General features: G+C 39.0%; 1 protein-coding gene across 1 annotated transcript in view; it reads right to left on the minus strand.

Moving 5' to 3' along the window:
• Window positions 1-13,471, minus strand: part of Wwox (WW domain-containing oxidoreductase) — a 67,211-nt gene extending 53,740 nt beyond the window's left edge. Inside the window, exons 1-4 of the mRNA XM_073969544.1 lie at window positions 13,287-13,471; window positions 12,124-12,211; window positions 11,547-12,056; window positions 11,299-11,478 (exon numbers count right to left, since the gene is read on the minus strand). Coding sequence (XP_073825645.1) covers window positions 11,299-11,478; window positions 11,547-12,056; window positions 12,124-12,211; window positions 13,287-13,290 — 782 coding nt within the window. The 5' untranslated portion in view covers window positions 13,291-13,471. The remainder of the gene's footprint in view (window positions 1-11,298; window positions 11,479-11,546; window positions 12,057-12,123; window positions 12,212-13,286) is intronic.
• Between the last annotated feature and the right edge of the window lie 499 nt (window positions 13,472-13,970).

A 13,970-nucleotide genomic window follows, 5' to 3' on the forward strand; every position in this document is an offset into this window, starting at 1 on the left:
CAATGTAAGATTACCTTCCGATTTTTGTATTTTGAGGATTCTAAATTATATTTCTAACCGAACTAGTAGTAATCTGACATTTGTTTTACTAAACTTTTCAACCAAAAATTATCAACATAGGTCCATGTTTTGCATAACCCTCATATAACCCCACATACCTCCAGATTTTCAGCATTTACAGGAGTTTAGCTACATTGTTTGATCAATAGAATTTGAGATTTGAGGTTCACAGCGGTCACAAAATTTCTCCACTAAAAATTGTCCAATGTCCATGTTTTGGTATAGCCCCCATACAGTTTAGTTTTAGAGTTTAGTTATACATACATATTTGTTGACCGAATTATCTGTTTTTTTTTTTTTGCAACAACTTGTAATCGCTGCCCCTTTACGAATGTACAATTTTTTCGGGGATATGTCCATATTTTGTGAGAAAATTTTGTCCAAATTTAGTTTAACTTCGAAAAATGGTCCATATAGGTCTACTCCTTAAGGTACCTTCCACACAAAAGTTCAAAATTTTTGGGAGGGTTTGCGTTTTTTATTTGAGATGACGACTTATATTCTTCTTTTCAAAATATTTATTTAAAACAACTTAAAACAACTTTAATTTATGAGTGGAAAAAATTGGCGATACCAAGGGTAAGGCAGTGAAGACTATAGTTTCGAATCTCGCCACAGATCCTCATCAGTTAGTTGTTTTTCAACAAGAAACTTTTTGTACCCAAGTGTCAATTGCTCGCTCAAATGGATAGGTGTCCAAAGAAACACTCTCGGACTTATAAAGCTATCATATGTGACTTCTATGTACTTTTGCTGTAGTCTTGAAAATATTGAACTCCAATTCAAGTATACAATTTTGACTTTGTAAATTGTTTCTTTCGATTTCTTCATAAGAATATTTTTTTGAAGCTCTAAGCATCGAATTTCATCATATTCCAAGACCCTAATACAATTTTTTTGCCAATATTTGTTAGCAATGGACACTCGTGACCTTTATTTTTAATTAAAAGTAGTTTTTTGTAAAAAGTTTTCCACATCTGACAAGGGATTTGTACAAATTCATATGGTGGTTATATTCTGGTGAACCATTAAAACATGCTAATATTTTGACATTTTTTCATAAAGCGAGTAAAAAGTACCGTTATAACGCATATGTGAAACATGTTAGGTATTGAAAATATCGGCTACTATATACTTTACATGTCCACAAAAATGTAATTTTCAATTCCTCTCCTATTTTTAGATATAACGGTATTTGTAGGCAAAATTGGTTGGTTCTATTCAGATAAACCGGAGTGTATAGCATGTTTGTTGCATCAAATACATGAAATCAGACGAAAATATATATGGGAGCTATATCCAAATCAGAACCAATTTCAATATAATTTGGCAAATTTATTTCTAGACCAAACTTCTTCACACATTCAAAATTTGGAGACTTATCTGTTACCATAAAAATCTAAATTTTTTGGAGGTACATCCGATTCTGATGCTATATATCCGGATTAACGTGAAATTTCAGAAATTTTTATAGATTATGTTAATTTCAGGCCATGTAGTGATATACTCTGAAATTTTCAGGAAGGTCGATTCAGCGGTTTTTGAGGCCATAGCCCATATTTGAATCTGTCCTGCCTGCAAACAAAAGATTTTAGCGTATTATCTCAATTTTTTTAGAAGCTAGAGTGATTACCACAGACAGACGGACGGACATGCATACCGTCACCATAAATGCCCGAAGACGTAACCCACAAAACCAAAACTTTACAGGAGAAGCAAAAAAGTTATATAGGGGGTTATCATGAACAGCAATTCCCCGTGAATTGTTTCACTTTCTCCCTTAAGTTGCAACGCCGGAAAGACGAAACACACGGGGAAATTTCATTCATGATAACCCCCATAATTAAAAACTGTTCTATGGAATACTGATCTTATGAAGGCGAGTATATGGGATATTATCGATCATATACGAAGGGGAATTAGTAGTGAAGCCAAAACCGCTGAAATGCTTAGTTTTGAGATCCTCCATATCCCATTTTCCGAAATGCCATTTCTTGAATAGCATCGTTGTTTTCGAACGTAAAAGCTTGAAATTTTGCCAAAGCATGTATTTTAGGTTTATGTATCAGATTACGTCAAAAAACGAATTTCGATTTTCATGTCGGTTACGTCTTCGGGCATTTATGGTGACGATACATACATATATCGATTCAGAATCGCGATAAAAGGCTTAAAAAGAGAATATGTATACGTATTTTGTCAGGCTCATATCTTCCAAATCGTTAAGAATTTGGTTTTACTCTCAAGGGAAAAATGCACTGTGTTATCACTGTTGTGTAATTATTTACAAAACACGTTACAATAAGTGAACATGTACTCATTTGTGAACTCCACTTTATAGTGTCGCAAATGATTACTCAATGCGAATGCGATACGAACTGAAAAACACTTTATATTCCCTCCATACTATATAAATACAGGTTATAAAAATATGTTAAGCCATTTTCACATGCATATATAATACATATGTATATTACAAATATAATTATATATTTAACGTTACATATAAAACATAAGAATACAAAAAATTGTTTAATTAATAAACAAAGATGAAAAATTAGCCAACGAAATCGCCAACTATTCTATAATCCGCCAAAAAAAAACGCCATGTCGCCAAGTTAAAAATTAAGTCGCCAAACGTGTTGAAAAATCGCCACGTTTGGCGAGAAATCGCCATATCTGACAGCCCTGTCGCCCGTTAACATGAGATGGTCTTTATAAGTCGTTTCTCACACAACACGAAACGTTTGGCAGGTTTTCTTTTTACTTCCATAATAACACCGAACACTCAAAAAATGTTTTTCATTGAAATGAACAATTCCTTACAGGAGCCAGAATGAAGTCCAAAAATTCTACCAAGGAGTGAAACATCAAACAGATGGCTTTGGTACAGGCACATCCTCCTGTGCTCCAATCTGCTGGTATCCAAAAGTAGCGAAGACGATGATACCACAGATCCAATCCCAGAAGATGGTATAGAATGTATACCACCCGGCCAAGATGAGGTAAAAACAGCAATCAACCGGCTGAAGAATAATAAAGCAGCAGGAGCCGATGGCTTACCAGCGGAGCTGTTTAAAACCGGAGGCGACGCGCTGATAAGGTGTATGCATCAGCTAGTTAGCACCATCTGGCAGGAAGAACGCGTACCCGACGATTGGAACCTGAGCATCCTATGTCCCGTCCACAAGAAAGGAGATAAGACTGTATGCTCCAACTATAGGAGCATAAGTCTTCTCCCTATTGCCTATAAGATAGTGTCAGGGGTATTGTGCGAACGACTAAAGCCAATGGTCAACGAAATAATTGGACCATACCAATGTGGCTTTAGACCTGGAAAGTCCACCATTGACCAGATATTTAACTGATACTAGGTCCTCAGTTAAAATTGGAAAGAACCTCTCCGAAGAATTTTGTACCAAAAGAGGTTTCAGACAAGGAGACAGCCCTTCGTGTGACCTATTCAACATTTTGCTGGAAAAGGTAATACGAGATGCAAATGTCAAAAGAAATGGCACAATTTACACCAATAGCCACATGTTACTTGCCTACGCTGATGACATAGACATCATGGGACGATCAGTAAAGGAAGTAACTGATACCTTTATGAAAGTCGAATGAGAATCTGCTGAAGTGGGTCTGGCGGTAAACGGCGAAAAGACCAAATTGAGACCAACTGTGGAAGTTGGTACCTACAATTTTGAGGTAGTTAAAGACTTCGTCTACCTCGGCACTGCCATAAACACAACAAACCACATCAGTTGTGAAATAAGAAGAAGAATTGTATTGGCCAACAGATACTACTATGGTTTAAGTAATTGAAGAATTGTATTGGCCAACAGATGCTACTATGGTTTAAGTAAGCAATTTAAAAACAAAACCACATCTCGTCAAACAAAAATAACACTATACAAAACGCTGATACTACCCGTGCTAATGTATGGCTCCGAAGCATGGGTACTTGCGCAAGCAGATAAGGCAGTGCTTGGTGTGTTTGAGAGGAAAATTCTTCGAAAGATCTACTGGCCGATTTGCGATGACGGTGAATATCGACGTCGTATGAACCACGAGCTATATGAGCTATACAAAGACATGAATATAGTTAAACGTATCGAGATGTAACGATTGCGATGGCTAGGCCATATCATGAGAGTGAGCGATGATGAACCCGCTAAAAAGGCGTATGAATACATGCCACATGGCGGTGCACGCAGAATTGGCAGGCCAAAGAATAGATGGCACAAACAAGTGGATGAAGAGATGAAAAGGCGCGGTATTCCAAAAAGTCAAGCGAAAAACGGAGAGGAATGGAGATCTTTTCTTAGTTCGGTCTATGGAACAAATGTTCTGTAATGGGCCAACTAAGTAAGTAAGTAATGAACAATTCCTATTAACTATTTTATTTTGATATAGCAAATGTTTACACCTTTTCAATATTGATGAAAATGAACAATCCTAAAATAATGAACAATCCCATTTCGAATTGTAAAAAAATATAAAGCCTAAAAGTATGCTAGGTTTTTATTAATTTCCATTGAAACAATATATAGTGTTGCCAATCACTTCATTAATACAAAGTGTAGACCAAAATACCACTAGTCGTAACAAGTGACACCACGGACATTCACCCTTATTACGTTTGGCGTAGTCGTTTGCGTTCTAATGTCGTAGGCGTAGTTTAAATTTTTTATATGATGAAAAATGATATACTACGATCATTTTTTTTATTTTATAACATCATAGATCCATAAAATATCGAAAGAAACACATTCATCATTCCCTGGACGGATTTCTTGGGTTATAAATAACATTTATTTTTTGATACGACAAATCTGTATCACGTAAGGCGTTGTAATATGAGGAAAGTGTCGTGACCGATTTTGTTAACGACTGCATATAAAAATAAAAACCAATCAATTTCAAAATAATTTTTTTGGCAATGATAAATAAAAATTTTACTTCTTTTATTCATTTTCGTATGACAAATTTCGTGTTTTTATCAGATGACAAATTTCTGTTGAAAATCTGTTAGAGTCTTCGTATAACGATTCAAGCAATGCAAATTTCTTAGCTCGTGTTTAAAAGATTATTTCGAACGAATTATTTTACAATTAAAAATACGCCAAATAATTATTTTGATTATAAAAACTGTAGGGTTGGCTTTTCCCCAGCTAGCATTTGGAAGACTGTTCTTTTCAAAAATAACATTGAGGAGTCTTTTTAGAGTCCTTTTGGTGATCAAAAATTGATTAAGTCGCTTGTATGAACAGAAAGGGACTCGAAAGTGACTCCCTGTAATGATTAAAAAGAGTTCAATTTAAAATACAACAACAAATATATACCAATCACAAATAAATCGTTCAGGTGTTTAAAATGTGACAATTTTTTTGTTATTTATTGTCACATTTTGATCATCTGGAAGATTAAAAAATGCTTAATCAAAAAATGGGTCGTGCAGGTGTTTGAAAAGTGATTATAATTATGTATCTTCTTATTATATTTTGAACAGTTAGGTGATTAAAATTGATTGTTTTGTTTTATTTTGTATGTTTGTAAATAATTCTCATATACACTTTCTACAACACTTTGATATAAATGTAACGTATAATATTAAGTGTATAGACAAACACAACACATGTTCAGGTTTTGCCCAGTGAAATGAAGAAGCAGTATACTCACCCACAACATAAAGGATAATTAAAAGATATAACAAAAAAGAAAAGACAACAAAACAGAGGAAAGAAACAAAAAAGAATAAAGAGAAAATTCTTTTAATTTATTTCGTCTAATAAAGACTCATAAATGACTCTCTAAAGACTCATAAACAATTATAAACATGACCCAAAAAAAGACTCGAAAAAGAGTCCCAAAGTAATCAATAAATCACCAATAAATTATTGAAATACGACTCGAAAAATACTTTATATACCATCAGAAAATGGGCAAAAAGTTACTCGAAAATAATGCAGAGGAAGACTCATTTGTGATTTCCTTAGACGAGTCGCCTGGGGTTATGTTTTCCTACCGACAAAGGAGTAATTTATGATCAGAAAATGAGCTCATATTCCAGCTTTTTAATCCTGCTGTCGGATCAAAAAAAGACTCGAATTTGATTAAAATTTTCAAAAAATGCTGGCTGGGTTCTTCTGAATTAAAAGTTTAAACATGATCTACTAACAATTCTATTCTCTACAATTCTATACGTTCCCACGACAATCGGATCTACGCTCCGGAACGACCCGAGTCCTTCTCGGCCAGGGATTGTCAACCCAGCACCAGCTGTACAAACCAATTTTTTCCCCAGGTGAGCAAATCATGCCAGCCGTTTTGCTCAAGATCCTGTTGATTATGGCTGGCATCGAGCAGAATCCAGGCCCCACTTCCACCGAGGTCACAATCTGCTCCGTGTGTCATACTAGAATTACACGTAATTTAGTACAGGTTCAGTGTAGTCAGTGCCTAGGTTGGTGTCACCTCAGGCGCTGCTCTGCTCTGGCAAGTCATCGCGACTACACAGACACATTTGTGGCAAGCTGTTGTGGTACCCCTCCAGCTGCTGGCCAAGCAACAACTCGTGGCCGAACTGCGACAACGTCAACAGTCTGGCGCTGTTCAGTCTGCAGCAACATTATTTGGAGCAATATTGCATCAGTGCGTTGTAATAGATGCAATAACTGGTGCCACTTGAGACGGTGCACAAATCTGCGCTCACATCGAGATTGGTCAGAAGACTTTGTGGCGGACTGCTGCGCAAACTCTACCATAGCTAGCAGCACACCAACCTCAACGAGCAACACCACCAACAGCAGTCATTCTGGCACATTAACATCCATGTCTCCTATCAGCACCCTGTCCTCCCCTCCATCTAACATTTCAGGACACTGCAGCATAAGCATACCGCCACAACAACAACAGATTCTGCTTAATGCTGCCACACAGCCACAAAATCAGAGCCACTCCTCTCAACATCTGCAGCCATCGCATCATGGTGTTGGTGATTCCCACTCCTTTAAGATCTTGCAGCTAAACTGCAACGGTCTGAGAAACCAACTACATGCATGTCAACAACATCCCGATAGCTGCAATACAGGAGACTAAACTGACCAGCGATACCAGGCTCAACTCTCATGCAAATTTTATCATCGTCAGACAGGACAGGCAGCGCAACCATGGTGGAGGACTTGCGTTTATAATTAACCGTGACGTTAATTATCAGCTAACCCACCCGTCCCAGCCTCACGACCAATACCTCGAGGCGATGGCTATCTCAGTGCGAACCGAAGGAGGCAATATGCTAGAGATAGTCAATGTCTATATCCCGCCCGTAAACAGCATAGGGTCAAGTTATCATCCCTCCATCCGATACCTCCTAGAGGGTGATAACAGGATTATACTCGGTGACTTTAACGCGCATCATGAGATCTGGTACTCGCCACTTGCCCAAGACCAACGTGGGCTCAGTATTGCCGATGAAATAGACGACTCGGAATTCGCAGCCATCAATGAAAACTTCCCCACCAGAATTACGGCCAACTGTTCAAGCTCCCCAGACATCACGATCGTCAGCGCGTCGCTCATTGCCACAACATCCTGGCAAACTCATGTGGCCCTAGACTCTGATCATATCCCCATCTTGATCACGGTGGAGAAGTCAAGCGACTTTATGGAGCATGATATACGCACATTCGTGAACTACAACAAAGCCAACTGGCATGGCTTCACGAATGAAGTTGAAACTGCACTTAGTCAACAGCCGCCCCCCTCATGTGCCAGAAAGGGTGAGAATATCTTAAGGAATGTAATTCTCCGGGCGGCCAAGCGTCATATCCCCGCTGGAAGAATTCCGCAATGTAGACCGGGTTATCCTACGGCTGCAGCAAGCCTTGCTGACCAACGCGACCACCTGCGTGCTACAAGCCCTGATGACCACAGGATTGCATCCTTGACGGCAGAGATTAATACTCTGGTAAACCAGCACCGTCGGGAAAAATGGATCAATCACCTCAACAATTGTGATGCTGGTTCACATAAATTATGGTCTACGATCAAAGGTCTATCTGGCGTACATAGCAACCAGGGTAACATTGCTATAACTTTCGACAACGCCCAACAGTCAGATGCCAAAAAGTGCGCAAATAAGTTCTGCCAGCAATTTATTGTCCATCCCACCACGCAGAACAGGGCCAGAAGAGCAACCCTTCGGAAAGTCAGGAAACTCCCATGCGAGACCAATCCCCGCTCCTTCACAGCTGCTGAAGTCGAAGCCGCAATCTCCAAGGCGAAACCATCAAAAGCTCATGGCCCTGATGGCATCTCCATGGTGATGCTAAAGCACCTCGGTCCAATAGCCCTGGGATTCCTGGCGCAACTTCTCAGTCTCTCGGTAAACCTGTTGGTAATACCAGAGATTTGGAAGGTTGCACGGGTTATCCCACTTCCTAAGCCTGATAAACCGGCAAACTTTGGAGAATCATACCGTCCTATCTCCCTATTGTCACCTATTGCCAAGGTTTTGGAAGCGCTGTTGCTGCCATCCATGACCGAACACCTCCAACTAGCTAATCATCAGCATGGATTTCGAAAGGCTCGTAGCACAACGACGGCTTTAAACGAGATAACTACTCATATTGCGAATGGTCTCAACCAGAATCGACCGCCAGCACGGACTGTGATCGCCGCTTTGGACTTGTCAAAGGCTTTTGACACGGTAGATCACTCGATTCTGATGGGTGACATTATGGATTCCAGATTACCTGGTAATATTGGGTAGCGCTGGCTTGGTAATTATCTCAATGGAAGACAGGCATATGTGGAATTCCGAGGCCGAAAGTCAAAATACCGCAAACTAAAAATGGGTGTACCGCAAGTTGGAGTTCTGTCACCGCTCCTCTTCAATCTTTACCTTGCGAAGCTTCCTGCTCCTCTCCTACGCAGACGACTGCACGATCCTGTCGTCTGGAGTAAATGTAGATGAAATAAGCGCTTATATTATATTACTCGCAATAAAGAAAAGAACGAAAAGAACGAAATAAGCGCTAGACTGAATGACTACCTAGCCGCCATCTCAGCCTTCATGCAGGAAAGACATCTCTTAATATCACCGTCGAAATCAACAGTTACCCTTTTCACATCATGGACACGTGAAGTAAGAATGGAACTAGACATAAGCGTCGATGGAAGAACAATACCGACCGTCCAGCACCCGAAGATCCTGGGTGTTGTGTTCGACAACTTACTCAACTTCACAGGACACGCCGCATACATAAAAACAAAAGTCCAAGCCAAAAACAAGGTCCTGAAAGCGCTGGGGCAAAGACAAAGTAACGCTCACAGCGACATACAAGGCAATCAGTCGCTCAATCCTGAGCTATGCTGCCCCCGTTTGGACATCGTTTATGAGTGACACCCAGTGGAGTAAATTACAGGTAGTTCAAAATAGTGCTTTGCGGATTGCTACCGGATGTGTTTTGATGTCGAGTGTGGATCATCTACATGAGGAGACGAGGGTACTGTCGGTACAGCAACATAATGTGTTGCTTGCTAGACAGTTCCTCCTGGCCTGCCATCTGCCTAGTCATCCCAACCATCACATTGTGATGCAGGATCCTCCTCCACGACACATCCGGAAGGACATCAGGCGCTACTGCCCGGACATCCAAGACGTCATACCATCAGACCTCAACAGATTGTCAATAGCAGCAGGTCTGAAACAGCTGCACACTCGGGCGGTCCAAGAGGCCGTCAACAGATACAGCCCTAACAAAGTCCTTAATCAACACCCACCAGCAATCTCTGACAGCGAGAGACAACTTCCCAGATCAACCAGAACCATCTTGGCACAGCTCAGATCTGGTTATAGCAATATATTAAACTGTTACCGTGCCAGAATAGTTCCAGGCACATTGGACCAGTGCCCAAGTTGCTCACAGTCTCCGCACAATACCGCACATTTATTCTCTTGTCCGAATAAACCCACCGATTTGCGCCCCGTGGATCTCTGGATAAGACCGGTGGAAGTGGCCCGTTTTCTACAACTACCAATAGACAATTAGCCATATTTATATATCCTCACATATCACACACATCAAACAACCAACACACACAACTAACTCACAATATCCCAATAACACAATATACCTCCACAATCAGTTCTCAGCCCATACTCATCCAAACACAATATCCCATTACACATCCCAACACAATAACCCATGCATGCCACACCCACACCAACTTATGACACACGAATGATTTAACATCTCTATTTATCAACAGGGGAAATCAATTGGTTGCAGACAACCTGCTACAACAACAACAACAATTCTATTAATATTTTTACCAAAAGAATTCTTTAAAATTTGATATTTTAGCTTTTAAGGACGAATATATTCATAATACCAATCAGTCGTTTCGACACGTCATCTTGCAATTTTGGATACGACTACGCCAACCGTAATAAGGCTGATTATTTTCTCAACAACGGAGATATTTAAATTGATTATTGGATTGATTAGTGATATTTATAACACAAATTGTTCCTTGCAAAATTTAATATTTCTTACAAATAGCGCAGCTTTGGTCCTTCGATAATTCGTACTTCCTATGGAAATCGGAGTTAGCGCGACTCTTATACCCCTTGATTACCAGTTGGCAATGCCATAAAATCGTTTTTTCTTCTTTTTTTGTCAATAGTTCAATAGGCCTTATGGTTTCTCGAAGATTCACTGTGCTATTCTTTTATTTTTTCTTTTCGTGTTTTTAAGCCCAACCCCCGAAATTATAACCCCCAATAATTTGAAAATTTGGCTGAATCCTTTGTCCAAGAACTCCAGCTAAACCACTTGTTTAACTTAACCTTTGAAATTCTGTCTGGACCCAAAGCATTCAACGACTTTGCTCTAGCAATGAAACTTGCAGCATCACCCGTTGTAAATTTTAGCGGTACCTGCCTTGGTTCAAATGGAACACAACGTAGAACTTTTCTTTCCGTCTTGTCATGCTTTACGACCATACATGTAATAGCCCGTTGCAACGATATTTCACTCTTCAGACCGGTAACGCATAACATATTCCGATACTCTTGGGTGTGTTCTCTGGTCATTACTTTATACAGATTTAGATTCACATCTAAGTGTGACCTAAGAACACTATTATTCTGTTACATACTTGACCTTTACCTCAACATACTTGACCTTTACCCCAACCATACACCGATTATAATATCTCTTACTTCTAGCATACCTGTGGGATTCGGATGAGAGCACAACAATACGAGTGTTATGGTCAAATAACGATTCCAATTGTTGCGTTATATAAAAATGCGATAAATGCGAAACTTGGAATGTTGTTTCCAAACCATCTTCTGTTGTGGTATAAGGCAAAGCAAAAACTCCAGCATTTAGGATCAACATATCAATATGCCTGTGGAATTGATGAAAAGTCCTTTAGCTTTAAACTCGCTTCAAACAATATTTTAGCAAAATCCTTACTTAACACTTTCTCGCACTTGTTGGACAAAAGAACACACCGATTTAAAGGAACTCAAATCTAATTCCATCCAACGCAACCGATTGCGACATGCGGCCCTATCTTTAGCCATACGTTCAATTGCTTCCTCGGTAGAAGAACGACTGCGACACGCCATAATGACATCACAACCATGAAACGCCAATGAGCGTGTTGTCTCATAACCAATACCACTGTTGGCTCCAGTCACAATTGCCAAACGGCCATGAAGATCCTTGCCATGTAATACCTGTAAGGCATTTGTACTAGCATCAAACCGCTGCCTTACTTGTGATATATTCATTGGTGGTTCTTCCAAAGCAAATGCCAAACGAGGATCTACGTAAGTTGTTTGATTAGTGTTGGTATTGAAAAATACCGTTTTCTGAGTCCCTTCTTCGAAACGTTTCTCCCATCCCAAAGGTAATTCCATTGCCATACGTTTCGAACGTCCTGTTCGAGGATGTGTCATTTGGGCAACTTTTGTCTGTTTGCTGAAATTGAAGGGTTTTTGTTTTCTTGGGAATGCGAATAGAAAAGGACCTTTATTGTTTGACTCACTTGATATAGCAAACATAACCGTTTTCAGTTGCCTGCTCTTCCCAGCCTGGAGGAAGTTCATCTTCGCTATCAGAGTCTGGCAGGAAACCTAAAATATTCGGTTGTTTATATATGGTGGTTTTTGGAAACAACATTAGCCGATACGCTAAGCTCGGATCCGAATGAAACTTGGCTTAACATTACGCTTAAGGATCGGATCACGCTGAAATTTTTGTCATGGATAGATCTTGTCTCCCAGATTACGGCAATATATATTTTTTAGGTGGGAGGTATCCGGTTATTTGATCCGTAAGTTTGAATAAAAAACCCCCGTAGAACCGGTTATTATGAACCGACTTACTTGATATGGGTGTCATATGAAAGCTTATCGAATAATATCGTTTATGAAGTACATCCAAATTTGTAGACTACACTGTAACTTTTCTAATGCGATCCTATTCGCAGCGGTACCTTATATGGAACCGGAGATATTAGTCTTCAACTATTTGCATTATTTTTTCTATAACAAATTTATAATGCCATATTAATGCAATGAAAAAAATTAATTCAGTAAAACTTTGGATTGCGTAGCCAATTTTTGGACATACCCCAGAGGTGAAAATCTTAAGCCCCCGAAGACCGGCAGTCTAGAAAAACTTTAAAATATAGGAAAAACTAGGTTATTTTTAATTATTTATAATTTTTATTTCAAAGACGGTTTTTTGGATATATCTGTCGACCCGGTTATATGACCTATGTATGTAAACACGTATATTATTCGATAGGCATTTTCATAAGCTTTCATATGATGCACATGTCAAGTAAATCGGTTCATACTAACCGGTTCTACAATGGGTTTTTTATTCAAATTTACGGATAATCGGGTACGTTCCAGCCGAAAAAATATACCTATATTCCCGTAAGCAGGAAGACAATATCGACAATATCTATCGAACGAATAGTTTTTCAAAAAATCCGAGGTTTCAGCGTAAAGTTCTTCATAACATGTCAATTTTTGAGCGGCTTCTTTGGAACTTCAGAGGGCCCAGCCTAGCTGGGAGAGTATTCGATACATGTTAAGTATATTTGTGACCTACCAGTGAAAAAAAATTTCATCCCGATCCGAGCTTAGCGTGTCAGCTCATCTTATGCCGGATTTTAAAATAAAGTTGGAATAAACTTACTCATATTAAATAGAATTGATTTATTTAGGTTGAGCAACAATTACAATTACAACAATTACCAGAAAAATTAAAAAAAAATACCCTTTGACCTCAAAAAAAAAGGGCGAAGTTGAGTTGTTTTAGTTTATGATTAAAGTAGCATGTCAGCTGTTGGAATGTTTAGAAGGAAACAAGAAAGAAGTAACAAATTTGCGAATGAAGTGAAAGAAAGAGGTGAAAAATTCTGTCAGCTGTTTAAATACAGTGATTATTGAATAACGTAACGTACAAATTAATAGTATGGGTTAGGGAGAGTACACACTATCTGTTTTGAATGACATTCAACGTACTTTTAGGACATGATACAATAAGAAGGTAGCAGCAACTGCCGTTTTTGGTAACATAAGATGCCAAAATTTGACATAAATTCAATGCAATTGACACATTATGTTACCATCAGCTGGGCTGATAATGCTATCTTCTGTATCATGGTTTAGGAGCTGGTGTAATAACACTATGCAACACTGAAAATGCAAACAACTTCTAGTATGCATTTTTTGAAAGTACATATTTAGAGTACAAAAACCCTAGTAGGGTTTTGTCCTGTCAGATCCATTTCGGATTTTATGGCCTCATCTAAACCGGGCTAAATCTACACTTTTTTGCATTTACCAGGCCTTTATCGCAGAAACGAATAGGAATTTG

This window comes from Musca autumnalis, unplaced genomic scaffold, assembly GCF_047663935.1.
Source record: "Musca autumnalis isolate F117 unplaced genomic scaffold, ASM4766393v1 scaffold_2, whole genome shotgun sequence".
NCBI classification, from domain to species: domain Eukaryota; kingdom Metazoa; phylum Arthropoda; class Insecta; order Diptera; family Muscidae; genus Musca; species Musca autumnalis.